The sequence below is a fragment of the Delphinapterus leucas genome, chromosome 20 (genome assembly GCF_059928025.1).
Source record: "Delphinapterus leucas isolate spDelLeu-1000000601 "Yukka" chromosome 20, BTC_Dleu_Yukka2, whole genome shotgun sequence".
Classification (NCBI taxonomy): Eukaryota; Metazoa; Chordata; class Mammalia; order Artiodactyla; family Monodontidae; genus Delphinapterus; species Delphinapterus leucas.
Genome location: NC_143148.1, coordinates 50,439,827 through 50,462,581, shown reverse-complemented (window position 1 = coordinate 50,462,581; position 22,755 = coordinate 50,439,827). Strand labels below are relative to the sequence as shown.

The following is a 22,755-nucleotide window of genomic DNA, read 5'->3' as shown; positions in this document are numbered from 1 at the left end:
ACGCAAGGCAGACTTAAGACAGCGATCTGACACGTGGAAGCAGTGGCATTCCAGCCCCGCAGGGAAATGGATTAAATCCGAGAAATAGCCCTTGTAAGGAAGGGAAAAACAACAGCCATCCTCTCAGTGCGTAGACGGGAGGCATTTTATTTAGGTCCCAAAATATCACATATTGGTTGGTAAGTCAATCTTTGTCCCACTTGCCCTTTGGGAAGAAGCATGAGTCCATAAATGAGTCCATGAAACCAAAGCATGAAGGTTGGTCCCTCACTTCCTCATGCTCAGAGCACCTGGTGACAGAGGGTCTCCCTACTGTGTCCATCCCACTGAGCAAAATGGGGCATCTTGGGACCAGAGACAGAGCAGAAATACAGGAAGTGAAGAAATTCTGTCTTCAGCTGCCCATGCTAGTTAACAAAATATGAAGAAATACTTCTTTTTAAAAATATATATGAAATAATTAAAAGGGAATATATTTTTTATTCATACACATTTTAAAAGCAATATGCTATAAAGAAGAAAATAATCTCCCATAATCTTTTAATCAGCAATAGCAGTGTTAATACTTTGGTCTACATCGTATTCTTTTTCTGAAGCAAACATAAAAACACATGTGTTTCACATACTCAGACACATGCCACACATGTATCATTTTCTGTTCTTTTTTCTCTTTTTTTTACCGAACAGAAACCATAATCTTTATGCTGTTTTTCACGTAGTCTTCGAGCATGAGCAGTTGTTCATGTATCAAATGCTCTTTGAGATCATTCGCGATAACTTCCTGGTATTCCAGAGAGAGCACAGGTTCCTTGGGAAAGAGAGAGATTCAATCCGTTTTCCATTTACAGGGAATAAATACAACCAAGGGGAGGATGCTGGACAAGTGCATTATGGGATTCTCCTTTGCCTTGAGTTAGCAACACCTTCGTGTGACTCACAGACCATAGCATGTCGGAAGTCTAAGAGAAGACAAGTCCAAATGAATACGTTCTCCGGAAGCAAACTCTTGACTTTAGGGAGTCCCAATATTTTGATCAGTTCCTCCTGAAAGTAAACCCCCTTCAACCTAATCATTCTAGCGGGAGTGACTTTTCACTGTTGCTCAGATTCCATTTTAAGGAAAAGTCCATGTGAATAAAGAGAATTGAAAGAGGGGGCAGCGTTCCTATGTGGGGAGCTGACAAATACAGTTAATCACACACAAAATAAAGTGTATCTTGATGAGATGTCCTGAAATGAACATCGAAAACAAGGCAGTGGGGTGAACCAGACAGAAACAAAAAACCAGAGTCCTTGCGGACAAGCATGAACACATATTCAGTGAGTTCAACTTTCTGTTTATATGTACACACACTCTCAGGCAAGTGTAGAAGATGCTTCATGAAAAAGCAAAATCTTAGGGTTTCCACACATAATTCCCCCAAGATTTTTCTTTGCAGGACATTTTCCGTTAGATATGTGCAGTGTGAGTTAAAGCTTCTGGGATACTTCCCTCAAACAGATATTGCCCTGTTTTCAATTTCAAAATATTGCCCTGCCTTCATTACTATATCGTTCTAGAATCCATGGCAGTCTTCAAAACTAAGACGCTACATGTTAAAAACTATTAAAATATGAAAACTGTTGGGGGGGGGCGTGGCATGAGGGTGGAATTCACATTAGTTGTAGATTTTATCAGAAGGAAGTGTTTTCGTACAATATTTAGGTTCTGTATCTTCAGTAAATTATCGGAACCCTGGTAAACCTGAAGCTACACTTGGAAACTAAGTGGAATTGGTTACCTGCGATTTTCACTTTGTAACTTCTCATGTCTTATTAGGTTACATAAGTGTCAAGGCCATTTGCTTACGGGATCAAAACACTCAAGTCAATTCCTCATTCTGCAATGCGAGAGCCAAGCCAGCAACTGAACCCAAAATGTGCAACGCCTTCTCCTGCCCTGCCTAGTAAGTCATCTGGAAATGTCTTTCTGGTTGCATCTGTACTTGTGTGCCTTTATTGTTGATAGGAGATGGTTGAAGCCACTGTCGATGCCTCTGATCCAAAGTGACTCAAAAAAAAAGTGATTCAAAGATAGACAGAATACCCCCCGCCCCACCCCCCCAAAAAAGGCAAATATAAGAAAGGAGACGAGAGTTGCAGTTAAAATATATAACTTGAAAAGCACAAATTTGCTTCACACACTCAGACTCTGGCTCTGCCACCATAACCTTGGGGTAAAAAAAAAGGCATAAAGACATCTTTTTTCAACCTTTTCATAGAGACCCCTCTTCTCTGAACTAAAACAGATATTTAAATAACACAGAATCGTATGTTAGTTAAATCTCTATGTGGTTGTATGCTTAACGTTTATAGAGTCATCCAAGAATTTAAAAATCATATTACTCTACAACCCACGAAAGCCCAAATGCAAATTACACAGTAGCAAGACACAAAGTTAAAAGGAAGGGTGTAGAGCCCAAGTGGTAACCCCGTTTTTGATGAAGAGACACGGTGGGGAGCTCAGTGGGTTTGCTTTTGGATTGATTTTAGCCACACTACTATTTGAACGCTAATTTTAACTAACGTTCCCAGCCAAATGGAGTCTCTTCTTGTTTGATTTATCTTCTGCCAAATGTATTTATATAGAGTTGACAGCGTTTCTCCTACAGCACTGTTGTGTTCCCCGCTGTTTCCGATCATCTTAGTAAGTGGCGTTTGCTTTGTGGTGATGCGATTATATTGCACAATCTTTTTATATACATACATATTTTTTTCCTTGTAAATAGTGTATTTGTCATAATCGTTTGGGGCTTCAGCTCCCCACCGATCCCCTAGGTCCAACTGTCAACTCCGTTTTTCCCTTAGAGTTTGGAACCAGCTGTATCCTGAACACAAAAAGGAGAAGGACATGTGGGGGGCTTCCATGGAATTTTCTCTCTTGCTAAGAAATGTCTGGCTCTAAAAATATCCCGTGGCTCTAAGACGTGATAACCAGACAGTGTTATTGATCCTTGTGGAATAATCTCTCCCTTAGATGGGGCTGTGTGCGCGTGTGCCCGCGCACATGTGTACGTTTAGGTACGTGTAGGGATTGTCAGTACACTTGAATGGCAAGCTAATATTTTCTTGTTTTTAGCCTCCTTTCCATCATTGTTTATCTCCACCAAGAAAAGAAAGGAACCCCATTCGTATGTACATCCATGAAAAGGAAGAGAGAGCGTTGGTCATGCTTAACTCCCAGAACTTTCCTGATGGCTCCACGTAGAAATGATATTCTGTGTAGTAACAAGTTTGCTGGCTCTTTAAAAGCAGAACAGCCCCTGCAGTGACTCTGCAGAGTTGGAGTGAAATGGGCAGTGTCTTTTGCTTCTTTTCCCTTTTATGCCACCCTATTTTTTTTTGGCCTCGCAGTGAGAGGCATGCAGGATCTTAGTTCCCTGACTGGGGATCAAACCTGCGAAGTCCTAACAACTGGACTTCCAGGGAATTCCCTGCAACCCTATTATTTATCTCAGTATTTCCTGTTGAATAATGGGACCTTTTAGGGACTATTCTTCTGCAGAGATATACTAGAAATAAGGGCTTAGACTATTAGAGCTCTAAGGACAAAGGAGTTCATCTGATCTAACTCCATTATTTTCCCATGTAATGACCATGTTATATGCCCTACGGTACGCCAGGCCCTCAGCTGAGGACTGGAAGGTGGAGATGAATAGCTTGTAGTTCCTGCCATCAATGAACCCACCGTCGAATGGAAGAGGTGGATGTGTAAACAGATAATTGAGATGCAGTGAGATACGTGCTATAAAAATGATAAATATAAAAAAGCAGTAAGGGGACTTCCCTGGTGGTCCAGCGGTTAGGACTCTGCACAAGGCACAAGACACGGCCAAAAAAAAAAAAAAGGCAATAAGGGAGAAAATGGAAAGTAGAGGAATCAGGTCTGTGAGGTCGGGGTTGATTAAAACTAATAATTTCATGATAATATTTATCTTTTCTTTGCATCTTACTGTAAGAGAAAATGATTACACAAATATAAGGAATTCTTTTATTTGGTATCATCTCTCTTTAACTAAGATAACATGGATTATGCAATGTTTTAGAATACTTAGAATCCTAGAACTCATGTACTAAATTCTCTGGACTAACAGAAAGAAAGGTCTTTAACCTCACACCTCAGGCTTGTGGGGGGCAGGGGAAACCAGAGCAAATATCAAAGGACTAGGAAGATGCAGAAATGCAGACGTGTAACAAACACACATTTGGTCTCAGTGATGTTTTTATGCTTTCAAATGATACTTAGAAGATTTGTAAACCAAGAGCAGTTTTAGACATTGATGCTTTGAAACGTATCGTCATCCTATCTGGTGGATCTTTTTAATGCTAGGCCTTCGAATCAGAGAATTTCAACTAATCACAGCCAGTTGTTGACAAGGATTCTTGGTTGCAGTTGATCATTCTTCAGTGTACACCAAGTCTCAGACAGCTGTGAAAAAAAAAAGAAGTGACCTGGCAATCTTTAAATAAAGAACTCGAGATTATATCTCTAACCCATCAGTAAAGTTTAAGGCTAACCAGAAAAAGTAGTTGGGGGAACCACCTACTTAGAAATATTCTTTGTAAGACCCTCTCCGAATGTGCCCCCCTCTCTTTCAGATGCTCGCACGCGCGCGCACACACACCCCTCTCTCTCCCCCTCACTGACCCCTTGTTTCATTAGTCTCATTATTGTACTTTTATTAACTTCTTTGTAGCAGTTATCAGAAAGTATCTTCTTTATTTGTCCACATAGCCACCTCTTCCATAAGCTTCTTAATGGGAGAAGCATTGTTTCATCCATCTTTTCCAACCCTAATGCCTAGGAGGTCCCGTGGCGCAGGGTTTAAGATCCCAATTGGCTGAACGAATGAATCGCTCGCATTTCCAAATGGCACATGTTTCTTTGCCTGCAGAGGACAGGAACGTATTTTTCCCCAGAATTACGTGGTGATTACATGTGATTCCCTACAAATGGACCACGCTCACATAGGCTTGAAAATCTATAAAAGCAGAATCAGTATGAATTGGCCATATTGGTTCTACAGTTGACCTTAGACTTTCATCACGTGGTTAATCTTTCACAGTAACTGCTTTGGAATTGATGATCCATAGTCTTAGCTTCACCAGAAGTAATTCTGTCTTTCACTGAAAGCTGGAAGCCAGGTGAATGGAGCGTGTGCAGCCGGTCATGTGCGGGAGGCCAGCAGAGCCGGAAGGTCCAGTGTGTCCAGAAGAAGCCCTTCCAAAAGGAGGAAGCGGTGTTGCATTCTCTCTGCCCAGTGAGCACACCCACTCAGGTTCAAGTCTGCAACAGCCATGCCTGCCCTCCAGAATGGAGCCCTGGGCCCTGGTCTCAGGTAAGTGGCAAAGGCTTGGAGTCATTGGACTCGTTCCCCATGGAAAAGGAAGGTGACAAAAATATGGGTGGTATCTTTTTTCCCCTAAGAGCGTCTCAGCTGTTGATACGTTTGTGGGAATCACACTGAGTTAGTGGGAAATGGGGCATTTGAATGAGCATTTGTAGCGATGCTTATGCAGCCGGAAGTGTGAGACCCCCCCGTACAACAGCTTAGAATAAGTCTGATCTCCTAAAAAATTAGAATATGGAGGCCACTTAGGCTAGACTAGCGAGTGTGGGAGGATTGGCAGATGAAACTGGCTACTGAATTCTCCAAAGCAAACGGAAAATAGCAAGAACTAGGCATAGAAAGGCTATTTAACTCTTGCTTCGATGGCAAGAGGTGCGGTTATTAGGCTACAGAGAGGAGTTGGGCGTGAAGTCGGCTCTTGCCACGAACTCCCAGTGAAAGGTACAAACTCACGAAGTTGGAAGAGCCCTAGAATGACCTAACATTCACAACTCAGAGGGTCTCAGCTGGAGGCAGTTTGCCCCCCAGGGGAATTTGGCCGTGGAGACATTTTCATCGTCACAGCTCTGGAGGATGGTGCTACTGGCATCTGGTTGGTAGAGGAAAACATCCTACAATGCACAGGGCATTGTAAAAAATGTCTGGCCCCCCGACATTATCTGGTCCAAAATGTGCCAAGAACCCTGGTACACAGCATCCTTGCAGGTGAGAGCCCAGCCTCTGCCAAACCATGGATGGCGAGCCAGTTTTAGGGATTAATGCAAAGAAAATGCAGAGGTTTCATCACCTGAACTATGAAGCCAGGTAGGAGCCCCTGACCACATTTCTACCGAGTTTCCACATAGGGTGCATTACATCCTGGAGCGTATTGATTTCGGATGCAGTTTAGCCTTGCACCCTCACACCCCCTTTTATTTGACAACTAAAACCAAATATGTCCTTTGGAGAACTTACTCAGTATGAAAGGGGTCCTTCAGAACTGTGATAGCAACCAGTTCTTCCATTAGAGACCATGGCTCTGGAAACCATTTGGGAAGCAATTTAAACATTTTACCATGCTGGAAAAAAATCGCGATAAATAAGAATTCTATTGAATAAGAATTTAACTACTTGGATGTTATGAACATGAATGAGAGATGTTTAGGGGTGCAGAGCCCTGGTCTGATATCAGACGAATTTGCCCATCTCCACAACTTGGCAGACGGTCGATTCATCTTGGTCAAGGTACCTAAGCTCTGTGACTCTCAGACACCTCCTTTGTAAAATGGGATAATAGCAGTTATCTCATGGGCTCTTTAGAGGGTCATGTGATATAGACCCTGGTATACACTAAGGTATATCATCATGCACAGAAGGCATTCAATAGACATTCTCTGCTGTGGTTTGCAGAGAGATGATTGTTATGATATCGTCATCATCCTGTCTCCATCTCCCTTAGAAATAGGAAGAATGAGAATTCCCACTGGTCCTCTGAGCAGGCTTGGAACGGTGCCCCAGATGTTTGCAAACTCACAAACAGCCAAGACAAGTGGGACCACATCTCGTGCGGCCCTTCTGAGAGGCGAACAAGAAGACTGTAAAGGCCAGGGAGGGGACACGTCCCTTGAGGGCACACCCCAGCCTGGGGCCAAAGTCTTCTAAGTGATCTTGGCAACTTGTGAAGTACAAATCTGAAAGCCAGGAGGTGATTTGCCGCCTTACATGTTTCACGGTTCTGGTGGAGGTCAAGACAGTAAGAGTAGAAGAGTATGAACCCACCGTGCACGGTTACCTCCAAATATCTGATGAGTGTCGACTTAATTTTTCCCCAAGAGTTAGCACAAGGCCCCGCCTAGAAACAGCAGATGTTAGGGGCAGGGATTGGACACTCCCACCCCATTTTCATAAATGTCAGGTCTGTTGCCGTCCCTATTGTACATATTATACTTTGCTATTATTCTCCTTGTCCGAAGCACTGACGATCCTCTTTCACCAGTGCCCAGATTGACTCTGCCTTGTGCCAGAGAGAGATACAGTTACATCCATGAATAGGCCCTGTAGCATTTTCCGAATTGTTATCATGTGTGCTGTGCACAGAACCCCTGTCTTCTCCATTAAGAATAAAACTTGTCTTCAGACCTGTGGCAACACAGCAACCCCTGGGCATTCAGAATGTTGAAAGGGAACAGTAATCTGTACTTAGAGGCTCTGGATGGAGGAAAGATTTATTGTGCTGGCTGCAAGGGATTTTATTGGGCATTTGGTTCTAGTGCTTAAAAATTGCTCTGTAAACCCTTCATTAATGCATTCATCTGGAAGACAGTCTTTTGAGACTAGCATGTACATGCCTGTTTTTAAATCTCAAGTGTTCTAAGACCTGTGGACGAGGGGTGAGGAAACGTGAAGTCCTGTGTAAAAGTTCTGCCACGGTAGAGGACGTCCCTGAGAGCTTGTGTGCCAGCATCCCGAGACCAGAATCGCAGGAAGGCTGCGTCCTAGGACGATGTCCCAAGAACAGTCGGCTCCAGTGGGTCGTCTCTTCGTGGAGTGAGGTATGAGTTTAGATGTAGTGCTGGGTTTTATTGGGAATGCTCAGCTCATCCCCCAGCATCCACTCAATGCTCCTCTCTGTTCCACACGTGTATACCAAGTGGCTGCTTACTATTCATTCTTCCCTGCTGATTTCTTCCTCACACATTAATAAAGCACCCATCACACTGATTGGGCACTGTCTGGGCCGTGGAGGTACCAAACCGCATAAAGCATGTGTATAAAAATACAGGTGGGACTTCCCTGGTGGCGCAGTGGTTGGGAATCCGCCTGCCAATGCAGGGGACGCGGGCTCGAGCCCTGGTCCGGGAAGGTCCCACGTGCCGCGGAGCAACTAAAAGCCCGTGCGCCACAACTACTGAGCCTGCGCTCTAGAGCCTGCTAGCCGCAACTAGAGAAAGCTCATGCACAGCAACGAAGACCCAACGCAGCCAAAAATAAATAATTTAAATAAATTTTAAAAATATACAGGTAAGGTAAGCGGAGTGCTGTGGTAGAGGTCTGTGATCCCACGGGAGAGCCTGAGGTCCACCCAACCCCCGCGTCAGGAGGAAACCTTGGCAGAAGAGACTTTCCAGGGAGTGTGAGCCGGAGGGATGAGCAGGAATCAGGCAAAGCCAGGGCCACGGCTGTTCAGACAGAGGGTGCACCCTACGCAAGGGAGAGACCGGAGAATATAACGCAGTCAGGGCGGAACTGGGCACGGGGTCGGGGTGGAAGCTGGAGGTTTCATCAGGCACAGCTCGTGAGGGCCGGGGGTGGCGGGCTACAAATACATCCTGTAAAGGTTGGGGAGCTATTTAAAATTTTAAATAAAGCAGTGGAACAATCAGGTTTTCATCTCAGACAGAGGGGAACCCAAAGCCAGAGGCAGGAAAGGCGCTTGCCTGGATGTTGCAGTGATGAAAATGAAAGATGAAAGTTTTCCAGGGATGGCAGGAAGCAGGGTCTTTGAGAGTTCCTAAAGAAGCCGGCTGGTACCTTCAGGCATACGTTGGGTAGGGGAGAGGGAAGTTTATAGATGCCTCCCAGACTTCTAGCTTGGGAAAAATCCTTTGAGTTCACAGGCATAGGAAACATGAGAAAAGACGCCAAACCGCAAGTGTCCATCAGAAACACGTAAGGCGAGGTCTCTGCTCTTATGGAGTCCACCGTCTGGTGAGCAAAGACAGATGCCCAGAAAGAGAAAAGGTCACTAGTGGGGATGGTGAGGTCCAGTAGTGGAGGGACTTCTATCCCAACAGCCTCTGGGTCTTTTCCATCAATGCCCTTTCATTCTATGTAGATGACAAGTATAGAGCAACACATCCGCCTCTCTCCTCCTCGCTCATTTTCTTTAAGAGACATTATAACCTAATGGCTAAAGGCATGGGCTTGAATCAGACTTAGCCCATTAAAAAGCAGCCTTCAGTGATTACTACAGGTGTGACCTTGGGCTAAGCCTCATTTTCCTCCTCGGCACCTTGGAGCCAACACTTGCACCTCCCTCCCTCATAGAGCTGCTGTAAGTATAAGCTCAGTGTTATCCTTCATTATTTATTTATTTTGTCTTTATTGAAGTGGAGTTGACTTACAATGTTGTGGTAATTTCTGCTGTATGGCAAAGTGACTCAGTTATACACATGTATACACTCTTTTCTATATTCTTTTCCTTTATGGTTTATCCCTGGAGCTTGGATATAGTTCCCTGTACTATACAGCAGGACCTCGTAGTTTATCCATTTCTAAATGTAAAAATTTGCATCTACTAGCCCCAAACTCCCAATCCATCCCTCTCCCTCCACCCCTCCGTTTTGGCAACCACCAGTCTGTTCTCTGTGTCTGTGACTCTGTTTCTGTTTCATAGATATGTTCATTTGTGTCATATCTTAGCTTCCGCATAGGAGTGATATCATATGGTATTTGTCTTTCTCTTTCTGACTTATTTCACTTAGTATGATAATCTCTAGATCCATCCATGTTGCTGCAAATGGCATAATTTCATTCTTTTTTATGGCTGAGTAATATTCCACTGCATATATGTACCACATTTCCTTTATCCATTCATCTGTCCATAGACATTTAGGTTGCTTCCATGTCTTGGCTATTGTGACTAGTACTGCTATGAACATAGGGGTGCGTGTATTGTTTTGAATTAAAGTTTTTTGTCTGGTTATATGCTGGATCATGTGGCAATTCTATTTTTAGTTTTCTGAGGAACCTCCACACGGTTTTCCACAGTGCCTGCACCAACTTACATTCCCACCAACAGGGCAGGAGGGTTCCCTTTTCTCCACACCCTCTCCAGCATTTGTTGTTTGTAGACTTTTTAATAATGGCCATCTGACCAGTGTGAGGTGGTACCTCACTGTAGTTTTGATTTGCATTTCCCTAATAATTAGCGATGTTGAGCATCTCTTCATGTGCCTATTGGCCATTTGTACGCCTTCTTTGGAGAAATGTTTATTTAGGTCTTCTGCCCATTTTTCAATTAGGTTGTTTGTCTTTTCTGTTGTTAAGTTGTATGAGCTGTTTGTATATTTTGGAGATTAAGCCCTTGTTGGTTGCATCATTTGCAAAAGTTTTCTCCTGTTCCACACGTTGTCTTTTCAGTTTTTTTATGGTTTCCTTTGCTGTGAAAAACCTTGTAAGTAAGTTTGATTAGGTCCCACTTGTTTATTTTTGTTTTTATTTCTATTGCCTTGGGAAGCTGACCTAAGAAAACACCGGTATGATTTATGTCAGAATGGTTTGCCTGTGCTCTCTTCTAGGAGTTTTACAGTGTCATGTTTTATGTTTAAGTCTTTAAGGCATTTTTCATTTCTTATTTTGTTTATTGGGGTTCTCTTTTTCTTCGTGGTGAGTCTGGTCAGAGGTTTGTCAATTTTGTTTACCCTTTCAAAGAACCAGCTCTTGATTTTATTGATTTTTTTCTATTGTTTTTTAATCTCTGTTTTATTTCCTCTGATCTGTATTGTTTCCTTCCTTCTGCTGCCTTATGTTTGTTTACTCTCCTTTTTCTAATTTACTCTCCTTTTTCTAATTATTTCAGGTAGTAGGTTAGGTTGTTTGAGATTTTTCTTGTTGTTTTGAGGAAGGCATGTATTTCTAGGAACTTCCCTGTAAGAACTGATTTTGCTGCATCCCATAGATTTTGTATGGTTGTGCTTTCATTTCATTTGTTTCAAGGTATTTTTTAGTTTCTTTTTTGACTTCCTTGTTGACCCATTGGTTTTTCTAGTAGCACATGGTTTAGTCTCCATGTAATCGGTTTTTTTCTCATTTCTTTTCCTATGGTTGATTTCTAGTTTCATGCCATTGCGGTCAGAGAAGATGCTCAAAATAATTTCTATACACTTAAATGTGTTGAGGTTAGTTTTGTGCCCTAGTATGTGGTCAGTCCTAGAGAATGTTCCATGTGTACTTCAAAAGAATGTGTATTCTGGTTTGTTTGGGTTTTTTTTGATGTACTGTCCCAAAAATATCAATTAAGTGTAACTGTTCTATTGTATCATTTAGGATCTCTGTTGTCTTTGATTTTCTGTCCAGAAGATACGTCCATTGATATGAGTGGGGTGTTAAAGGGAGAGATTGACAGGAATACAATAATAGTTGGAGACTTTATGTCTGTTAGGATTTGTTTTATGTATTTTGGTGCTCCTATATTAGGTGCATATATGTTAAGGAGTGTAAAATCCTCCTCTTGTATTGATCCTCTTATCATTATATAGTGTCCTTCTTTAAAACAGAGGCCATAAAGAAAAAGTCTATTTTGTCTGATACAAGTATTGTGACTCCCGCTTTCTTGTCGTTTCTGTTTGTACGAAGTGTCTTCTTCCATCCCCTCATTTTCAATCTATTTGTGTCCTTTGCCCTACGGTGGGTCTCTTGTATTTTAATCCAGTCTGCCACTCTGTGTCTTTTGATTAGAGCATTCAGTCCATTGACATTTAAGGTAATTATTGATACATATGTATTTATTGCCACTTTAAACCTTGTTTTCCAGTTAATTCTGTTTCTTCTAATTCTGTTTCTTCTTTGTTCCGGTCTTCTTGTTTTTCTTTTTGTGGTTTAATGATTTCCTTTTATTTTATGCTTGTGTTTTCTTCCTTTTGGTTTTTGTGAATCTATCATACGTTTTTGATTTGTGGTTGCCCTGTTTCTCAAGTATGTTCACCCCTTCCTATATCTGCTTGCTTTAGACTGATAGTCAAATAGGCTCAAACACATTCTAAAAAAAAAAAACCTACATTTTCTTACTCTTTCTCCACATTTTATGATTTTCATGTCCTTTTGTACATCTTCATGTTTATCCTCTTGCTGTTCCTGTGTTTATCATTGCTTTCACAGATAGGTTTTTTTTTCCTTTTGATCTGTATATTGAATTCTTTAAGTGATTTACTTTCCATTTGTGATTTCCTCCTTCCTATATCTTCCTTTCTGTTTAGAAAAGACCTTTCAGTATTTCTTTTAGGATAGGTTTAGTGCTGTATTCTTTTAGTTTTTGCTTGCCTGAGGAATTCTTTCCCTCCCGTTCTATTCGAAATGGTAATCTTGCTGGGTAGAGTAACCTAGGTTGCAGACTTTCCCCTCCAGGACTTTGCTGCCGAGAGTGCCCTCACAGAGAAAGAAGCTCCTGTGGCGGTCCTGCCCCCCTCCTAGCACACACCCCCCCCCAACAATAGTGCCTTGCCTCTCTAATGGGCCCAGGCTTCTTTCTGTCCTCCCTCAGCTGGGGCATACCATGCCCTAGCCCCCTCCAGGTGTCTCCAAGCAACCAACCCCAGTCCTCTCCCTGGGTCTGACCTCCAAATCCCGAGCGTCAGCACCCAGCCCCTGCCTGCCTCAGCAGAGGAGCATCTCAGGCTAGGGGGTGCTGGGCAGTGATGCCAACCCTCCATGCACATCTCTCTCCTCTTTGCCCTCTACAAACTGGTTGCTGTGCTCCTCCAAGGCTCCAAAGCTTCCCCGCTGTCCCGGTTGATCTCCCTGCCAGTGAGGGGACTTCCCAGGGTGCAGAAAGCTTTCCCCTTGCACAGTTTCCTCCCAGGGGCACAGATCCTGTCCCAATTCCTTTCTCTCTTTTTTTTCCTTTTTTCTTTTGTCCTACCCAGTTAGGTGGAGATTTTCTTACCCTTTTGAAAGTCTGAGGTCTCCTGCCAGGGTTCAGTAGATGTTCTGTGAGAATCATTCCACGTGCAGGTGTATTTTTGATGTATTTGTGGCAGAAGGTGAGCTCCATATCCTGGTCCTCCAGCATCTTGATCCTATCCCTGTCCTTCGTTATTTATGATGGTTACACTGACGCCAGTTCTTACTGATTTATTCAGTTCATCAAGGCTTCGTACAGTATTCCATAATACTGTTTAAAACCAAAACAGGTTTTCTCATACGTTTCATCAGCCTCCATCCTTCTTTGTTTTTCCTGCCATACCACAGCTGCAGGTTGTATCTCAGCCAAGAGAGAGGCAGGGTAAAAATGAAGGAAAGTTACTTGTGATCTGACGATTCTTCCGCTGCACTGCCTCTAACCGCAGTCTCCCTGCCCTGCTTCCTTGGCACACCGAGCCCTGACTCTGCAGAGAGGCCTCAGGTATTCCTGGACATCCAGTCACTACACAGAGATCCTGATCACATCCTCTGCCAATCTTGTCTTTCTCTCGGACTTTGTCTCACTCCCTCCACGTGGCATCTCCTGCTGGGCAGGGCCTCATTTTGTTCTACGGTACTGATGAATTCTGTGACCTTGGGAAAGTGACTCCGATTCTCTGGCCTCTACAGCACGAGGGACTGGGTGCAGTGCTTTCGGGATCCAGGTGTGGTGTGGTTGACCTGCTGCAGTTCCATCCCTCGGATTACAAGTGGATGGTGCATCCTTAGGTCAGAACGCATCTGCTCAGCAGACTTGACGGTGGAGCCTGCACACTGACGCCTCTTTTCTTGGCCCCTAGTGTTCCGCTAGCTGTGGTTTGGGGGTAAGGAAGAGGGAAATGAAATGCAGCGAGAAGGCCTTCCAGGGCAAGCTGATAACCCTCCCTGAGCGACGGTGCCGCAATATTAAGAAACCAAACCTGGACTTGGAAGAAACCTGCAACCGAGGGGCGTGTCCAGCCCGTCCAGTGTACAGTATGGCAGCTGGGTGGTATTCGTCGCCATGGCAACAGGTGAGCGCACACAGATTGAGTGGGTTTACACTTAGGAGACATTCAACAAAAGGAGGCAGTTTACAACTGCTGCTGTTACAGACCTGTCCAAACAACCTGAGCTCCTTGGCCAGCTCCACTGCCCATGCGGCCCTGGGCAGATTCCATCATCGGTGAGCCTCCATTTTCACATCTAGAAAATGGAGATGATAATATCTTGCAGAGCTGGGGTTTTTTTTTTTCCTTGCGGAGCACAGGCTCCAGATGCGCAGGCCCAGCATCCATGGCTCACGGGCCCAGCCGCTCCGCGGCATGTGGGATCCTCCCGGACTGGGGCACGAACCCATGTCCCCTGCATCGGCAGGCGGACTCTCAACCACTGCGCCACCAGGGAAGCCTTTTTTAATGAGTAAATAAAGTCCTTAGCCCCAGGGCCATCACGTCGTGCTGATGTTCAAACCATCACGAGGGTCTTCTGTATTTTAGAAATGCTTCTCAGAGGCTTGACTCGCTTCGTTTTTATGTCATGTTTCTGAATAATAGGTAACATTTGTCAAACGCTTTCTATGCTACGGACTGTACACGCATCCTCTATTCCCTCCCTTCGTCCTGGAAACAGTCTTATCAGTGGGTATTATTGTCCCTATTTTGAGGCAGGTAGAGCTCAGCGACTTCAGCAATTCAGCCAAAGACACCCAGCTTTTAAACTCAGATGTTTGTTAGAGACACCCTTTTCCTCGAAAGACTTGGCGGCAACTTTAGACACACTGCTTTGGGCTAGGATTGGTATGTGATGCTCAGTCTCAGAGAATAATATGCCTTCAGGAATCCAAAGCTGTGTTTTGGTCCGTGCGTTGTTACAACCAATGGGAGTTCCATAGCTCTTCAGAGACCCCACTGGCTTGAGAGGTGCTACCCACCTCATCATGCAACACAGGAGCCAGGTAGGTTTGGGTATGTATTGGGGAGGCTCTGGGAACTCAAACATGGAGGAAAGATCAGGAAATTAGCATGATTGCATATCTCTAACTGGCTAGGCTCCTACTAGGTGCTATGCCTATTGCTATGAATTCCTTTAAAAAATTTTTATCGTTATTTTACTCTTTTAACAGATTTGGAAATTGATTCATGTAAAATCATTTAGATCAGGGATCAGCAAATAATTTCCAGTGGGCAAATCATCTCCGCCAGCTGCTGCCTGAATAAACTTTTATTAGCGCACAGCCATGCTCATTTGTTTGTAGTGTTCACGGCTGCTTTAGTGCTACAAAGGCAAAGTTGAGTAACTGCAACAAAAATCGTATAGCCCATAAAGCCTAAAATATGTACTAGTGTGAGAGGAGAGTTCCCCAGATGACACAGTAGGAGTTCACCCCCTCTCATGGGCACACCAAAATAACAACTATTTACAGAACGACAATTGACGACAAAGACCAGAACCTACCAAAAGATCTTCTACAACTAAGGATGTAAAGGAGGAGCCACAGTGAGATGGGTAGGAGAGGCAGAGTCGCAGTATACCCCCAGGTGGGTGATTCACAAATGGGAGAATAGCTACAGTTGCAGAGCTTGTCCCCAGGGAGTGAGGGATCTGCACCAGGAAGATGAGCCTTCAGGACGTCTGGCCTTGGAGGCCAGTGGAGCTTACTTTTAGGAGTTCCGGAGCACTGTGGGAAACAGAGACACCGCTCTTAAAGGGTGCACACAGAATCTCACGCGCTCTGAGACCTAGGGCATAAGCAATGCTTAGAAAGGAGCCTGGGTCAGAGCTACCTGCTGATCTTGGAGAGTCTCCTGGAGAAGAAGGAAGCAACTGGAACAAACCCTGGATACAGACACTGGCACTGGGGGAGCTCGTTCTACCACGTGGACACTAGTGCTGGCAAGCGCCACTCTGTAACCTCCCTCTAGCTGATTAGCCTAGGGATCCAGCCCTGCCTACCAGCCTAAAGGCACCAGTACTGGGACGCCTCAGGCCAAGCAATTTAACTGGGTGCAGATGCTGCCCCACCCACCAGCAAAGAGGCTGCCTTAAGACTCCCTGGGCCCAAGCCCAGCCTACCAGTGAGCCTGCTCTAGCCTCAGAACCAGCCTCACCCACCAGCGGGTGGACAGCAGCCTCAGGACAACTGCAGCCATGGCGGGACCCAGCCCACCCACCAGCAGGCCAACACCAGCTCTGAGATACCTTGGCTGCCAGCTGCCCTGGGATCCAGCCCAACTCATCAGTAGGCCAACACAAGCTGTGAGACATGCCAGACCCACAGCAGCTGTGTCAGAAAATGGCTTTACCCACCAATATTTAGACACAGCCTCTGGGACCACTGGACAATGCAGCCAGACGCCAGGACCTGACTTTGCCTGCCACTGGGCTGGCACTAGCCCCAGGACCTGGCTGAATGCACCAGTCGGTGGGCGTCAGCCCTGGGATCTCCTGGACCCTGACCCTGCTCACCAGCAAGCCAGCACTAACCCCAGGGTTCTGCAGCCAGCCACCTTGTGCACAGCCTCACCAAGCAGCAGTCAGCAGCCTCTGCACAAGGCAGGGCAATAAAACGAATCCACGTTGGAAAAGAAGAAGTAACACTGTCACTGTCTGTAGATGACATTATACTATACATAGAAACTCCTAAAGCTACACCACCAAAAAAACTACCACAGCTCATCAATGGATTTGGTAAAGCTGTAGGATACAAAATTAATATACAGAAATCTGTTATATTTCCATACACTAATAAAAACCTGTCAGAGAAATTAAACAATCCCATTTACAATTACATCAAAAAGAATAAAATACCTAGGAATAAACCTACCCAAGGAAGTAAAAGACCTGTACTCATAAAACTCTAAGACACTGATCAAAGAAATTGAAGAGGTCATAAACAGATGGAAAGATATACTGTGTTTGTGGATTGGAAGAATTAATTAATATTGTTAAAATGATCATACTGCCCAAGGCAATCTACATATTCAGTGCAATCCCTATCAAAATACCAGTAGCATTTTTCACAGAACTGGAACAAATAATCTTAAAATTTGTTTGGAAACACAAAAGACCCTAAATAGCCAAAACAATCTTGAGAAAGAAGAACAGAACTGGAGGTATCATGCTCCCTGACTTCAGACTATACTAAAAAACTATGGTAATCTAAACAGTATGATACTGGCACAAAAACAGACACATGGATTAATGGGACCGAATAGAGAGCCCAGAATTAAACCCATGCACTTAAGGTCAATTAATCTACAACGAAGAAGGCAAGAATACACAGTGGAGAAAATAGTCTCTTCAATTAGTGGTACTGGGAAAACTGTACCACTGCATGTAACAGAATGAAATTAGTACATTTTCTCATACCATATACACAAATAAACTCAAAATGGATTAAAGACCTAAATGTAAGACCAGAAACCATAAAACTCCTAGAAGAAAACATAGGCAGAACATTCTTTTACATAAATTGTAGCAATGTGTTTTTGGGTCTGCCTCCTCAGGCAAAGGAAACTAAAGCAAAAATAAACACATGGGATCTAATTAAACTTAAAAACTTTTCACATCAAAGGAAACCATAGACAAAATGAAATGACAACCTACCGACTGGTAGGAAATATTTGCAAATGATGTGACTAATAAGGGGATAATATCCAAAACATATAAACAACTCACACAAATCCATATCAAAAAACAAAACAACCCAATCAAAAATGGGCAGAAGAACTGAATAAACACTTTTCCAAAGAGGACATGCAGATGGCCAAAGAGATGCTCAACATCACTGATTGTCAGAGAAATGCAAATCAAAACCACAGTTAGGGGCTTCCCTGGTGGCACAGTGGTTAAGAATCTGCCTGCTAATGCAGGGGACACGGGTTCAAGCCCTGGTCCGAGAAGATCCCACATGCTGCAGAGCAGCTGAGCCCATGCACCACAACTACTGAGCCTGCACTCTTGAGCCCACGTGCCGCAACTACTGAGCCCGCGTGCCTAGAGCCCGTGCTCCACGACAAGAGAAGCCACCGCGATGAGAAGCCCACACTGAAGAGTAGCCCCCGCTCGCCCCGCAACTACAGGAAGCCCGCACACGCACAGCAACGAAGACCCAACACAGCCAAAAATAAAACACAGTGAGATGTTACCTCACACCTCTTAGTATGGCTATCGTCAAAAAGAACACAAATAACAAATGTTGGCGAGGATGTGGAGAAAAGGGAACCCCTATACACTGTTGGTGGGAATGTAAATTGGTGCACACTGTGGAAAACAGTATGGACATTCCTCAAAAAACTAAAAATAGAACTACCATATGACCCAGCAGTTCAACTCCTGGGTATGTATCCAAAGAAAACGAAAACACTAATTCAAAAAGATACATGCACCCTAATTTTCATAACAGCATTATTTACAATAACCAAGATATGAAAGCAAACTAAGTACCTATCAACAGATGAGTGGATAAAGAAGATGTGGTACATGTATATGATGGACTACTACTCAGCCATAAGAAAGGAAACAATGCCATTTGCAGCAACATCAATGGACCAGGAAGGTATTATGCTTAGTGAAATAAGTCAGATAGAGAAGGACAAACACTGTTTGTTATCACTTATATGTAGAATGTAAAAAATATAGAGAACAAACCATTAAAAGGTACAAACATTAAAAGGTACAAACTACTGTATATATAATAAATAAGCTACAATGACATGTTTTACAGCACAGGGGATATAACCAATATTTTATAATAACTATAAACGGAATATAATCTATAAAAATTTTGAATCACTCTGTTGTACACCTGAGACTAATACAATATTGTAAATCAAATAAAAATATTTACTGTCTTGCTCTTTACAAAAAAAGTTTGCCAACTTCTGGTTTAAATGATTTCATAACACTAATACAGCTATATTTGAATTTGGGGCTAATTCCAAAACTCATACTCTTTTTACCTCAATGTATTTTTTCCTCTCAAATGCCAATCCATATAGTGATGCTTGTCCAAGATGAAGTCTGCACCTGTCCACAATAAAATAAGAACAATAATGAGGATAATTTAGTGAATTTTTAAAAAGTAAAATACATATAAAAATCTATTTAAAGGGCTATCTTTTCCCCTGATAATATTTTCTTGTTTTCCAGGCACAAATATCTTTATATGTGTGCCTGGAAAAATATAAGTTGACAGTCCTTATTAGTCTTTTTTTTTTTTTTTAACTTTAGTTGGACAGTGAAATAATTGACTTCTAGGAAGCACCATATCCACCAAGCTAACTCAGAATTCGGCTGGGCACAGAGGGCATAATTCCAAAGCTGTCTTGGAGAGTTATTTCTTTTGCTGTCCAAGTTTTGAACTATCCCCTCCACTATCGTATCTGCAGAGATTGCCTGGAATTCTTTAAATACTGTGATGAATTGCCTAGATGTGTCTCTATTTGTTTCTGCATTCTTATAGCAGCTTCTGTATTTCTGGAAGCTCTCTTCTTTATGAGTCACTTAACTGGGAGGCACACACTCTTGGGGGAGATAGATAGCATTTGCTTAAGAGCCTTCTAATCAGATCACATGGCTCCCACATGTTAGAAGAGACTCAGTGTACCACGAGCACATTGTGCCTGGCTCTGGACAATCCCTGTTTTATGGACAGGCATCTTGGCGATGTCATGAAGCATGGGGATTCCTTTTATTTGATGTCACTGACATCAGACAGGACACCATGCCGATTGTTCCTGACTCCTTCCTCTTTTCCCTTTTCTGCAGTGCACGGTGACCTGTGGAGGAGGGGTCCAGACCCGATCCGTCCATTGTGTTCAGCAGGGCCGGCCTTCGTCAAGTTGTCTGCTCCGGCAGAAACCTCCAGTGCTACGAGCCTGTAATACAAACTTCTGTCCAGCTCCTGAAAAGAGAGGTAAAGGACCCCACGTGCCAGTCAGTTTTACTGCTCTTTGGAATATTTTTCAAAAGCCTACCATATTTAATTGCGCAGCTTATGCATTGCACAACTGTAGGGGGCGCCATTCACATCAAAGTCTATGTGAAGAGCACTCCTGAGAGGTGTACAAGGCACAAATCCAGGAAGGTTCCTGCTCAAAATGATCTTGTTTGCATGGGTATGCAAGAACATTTAATTCTACAATTAATGGCTTTTTAGCCATTAATTTTTACTTTGAAAGGACGAAATGGTAATGTTGCAAGGCCCTTTTGTTAAACTAAATTTAAATTGAAAAAAGTAACCACCATGTGCCAGAGCCATAAAAAAGAATGAAATAATGCCATTTGCAGCAACCTGGATGGATCTAGAGCTCATCATAATAAGTAAGTCAGACAGAGGAAGAGAAGTATCATACGATATCACTTACATGTGGAATCTAAAAAAAAAAAAATGATACAAATGAACTTATTTACGAAACAGAAACAGTCTCACAGACTTCGAAAACAAACTTACGGTTACCAAAGGGGAAACGTGGGGAGGGAGGGATAAATTAGGAGTTTGGGATTAACATATACACACTACTATATATAAAAAGATAGCCAATAAGGACATACTGTATAGCACAGGAACCTCTACTCAATATTCTGTAATATCCTATATGGGAAAAGAATCTAAAAAAGAATGGATATATGTATAACTGAATCACTTTGCTGTACACCTGAAACTAACACAGCATAGTAAATCAACTATACTCCAATATCAAATAAAAATTACATTTAAAAAAAGAAAAAAAAAAGTTGAACAAAGTAACCACCATATGCCAGAGATAATGCTGATCCACCAGAATGCAAGAGTGAACAAGAACTGCCCTCTAGGAACTTTTTTTTTTTTTTGCGGTACGCGGGCCTCTCACTGTTGTGGCCTCTCCCGTTGCGGAGCACGGGCTCCGGACGCGCAGGCTCAGCGGCCATGGCTCACGGGCCCAGCCGCTCTGCGGCATATGGGATCTTCCCGGACCGGGGCACGAACCCGTGTCCCCTGCATCGGCAGGCGGACTCTCAACCACTGCGCCACCAGGGAAGCCCTAGGAACTTACATTTTAATTGAGGCGACAGATAAATTACAATTGCAGTGAATATGCGTTATCCTAGCACTACACCTTGAATGGGTTTTTTTTGGTTCAAGTTAGGTCAAATGAAGTACAGTGAGTGCTGATGGAAAAATGGGAAATTCACTTGTCTGAGTGAACCATACTGTTCTTCACTAGACCATCTTATTTTAAAGTAATCTGACAAACACCAGGAAATATTTCTTCAGCCTATTCAGATTTCCTTGTGCCCAAGAATCATTTTCCATCGTGTACCTGCTGAGTTTTCACTTTATCCAATCACAGCTTTTTGAAAACTGTCCAATCTCTTACCCCAGGTTTTCCAATTTGTGGTGAATCAGGTTCAGGCCTGTTCCTCACTTCCTTTTTCACTGTCCATACCACTTCCCATCTCTAAATTGATGTTGTTTATCTCCTTCTTACAGCCTTAGCTCCAGGCATCAATTTTCTCTCCTCTGCTCTTTCTCCTTTCTTATCTGGGGTTTGCACAAGATAAGAAAACCAATAACATAGCAGAGCCAGATCACCTCTAAGGCAATGCCAGAATTCTACAAACCTGCAGCCTTTCTCAGCAGAAAGCTTATAGGGGAAGAAGCAAGTGGTCATATACTCCCAGACTGACGACCCCTTTCCTCACCATCGGTGATTTTTCATTTTCACCCTTTAGTCAGTTGGCCACAGACAAACCCACACATACAAAGGCTCAGTCTGGAAGGGCCACAAATAAAGGGCATGCCCCCTCAGTACTTTCAGAAAGGCCAAAGGCCAATGGCCACTCCTGAAAATACTCGAGTACGTGTTTCCTAGGCAGGACTGTGAGGTAGGGAGAGTCAAGAGGCATGCTGGGGGCAAGGCGGTGGGGAGGCTATTGATGTTTATTATTTTGTGCACCCATCACCACACATGGCACACAGTAGGTGCTCAACACGTGTTACATGAACAAATGCAGGAGTGTATAAATAAAAGACTGTGTGTTAAATACTATTGTTTCACCTTTACCACTCTTCTAGGGATAAAAGAACATGGCAAGGTCTTGTTCTTAAGCCACAGGGAGCTCAGTGTCTCAAAAGAGGAGAAAGACACCACCGCAAATAAAACAGGGGGAACGTCCCTAGCGTTGTGACAGCGGTGAGCTCTAGCTGGTTTGCAGGGATGGTGCGAGGTGAAAAAGGAGGATGTGGGGAAAGGCTTCCTGGAAGAGGGACTTCTCTCCATGCCTCTTGACCCCTCCTTTTAGAAAGAGGAGTAAAATGAGAAGGCAAATATGAAGGACACAAGCCCAGGTGTTTCTTCCTGGCCAAAAACGTGGGCTATAGTCTTACTAAGTTGGAGATTTCCTCTCAGTTCTCCCATTGCCATCCCCAAGGTAAGGAGGGTAAGGAGGGTGGCATGCACACGCTACTGCCCAGAAGTCTTCCTTCTTATGTTGCTGGCTGGATGCCCACTGGGGGAAGTGATTTGAGTGTATTTTCGGCCCTGAGTTTTCAGGAACTGTGAGTGGGCAGTAAGCATTCCCGTGGGGATACAGGGAAGAGGTTTCAGTTCTCTGAATCTTCTCTGAGACCCCTGAGGGGGGGCTGCGTGCTCTGCTAGGCACTGTGAGAGTTTCAGACATATAGTCTTGCCCTCAAGGAGCTGACAGTCAGGTGGAAGTTTTGAGGCATTGCAGTAACTCA

The 22,755-nt window shown here is 43.6% G+C and overlaps 1 protein-coding gene and 1 long non-coding RNA gene across 4 annotated transcripts in view; one reads left to right on the top strand and one right to left on the bottom strand.

Annotated features, from left to right (window-relative positions):
• The window catches only part of ADAMTS18 (ADAM metallopeptidase with thrombospondin type 1 motif 18), an 81,475-nt gene that overhangs the window by 53,531 nt on the left and 5,189 nt on the right, over positions 1–22,755 (top strand). Inside the window, 5 exon segments of the mRNA XM_089903331.1 lie at positions 1,820–1,946; positions 5,174–5,378; positions 7,736–7,921; positions 13,850–14,062; positions 19,800–19,947. Coding sequence (XP_089759457.1) covers positions 1,820–1,946; positions 5,174–5,378; positions 7,736–7,921; positions 13,850–14,062; positions 19,800–19,947 — 879 coding nt within the window.
• Positions 134–22,755, bottom strand: part of LOC111179486 (uncharacterized) — a 92,652-nt gene continuing 70,030 nt past the window's right edge. For 2 of the 3 annotated variants that reach the window (XR_016391029.1, XR_016391028.1), the window contains exons 6-8: positions 19,811–19,935; positions 18,992–19,058; positions 134–4,468 (exon numbers count right to left, since the gene is read on the bottom strand). This is a non-coding gene — a long non-coding RNA (uncharacterized LOC111179486). Of the gene's footprint in view, positions 4,469–15,485; positions 15,709–18,991; positions 19,059–19,810; positions 19,936–22,755 lie in introns of all 3 variants that reach the window. The other variant, XR_016391030.1, reaches the window with a different exon arrangement.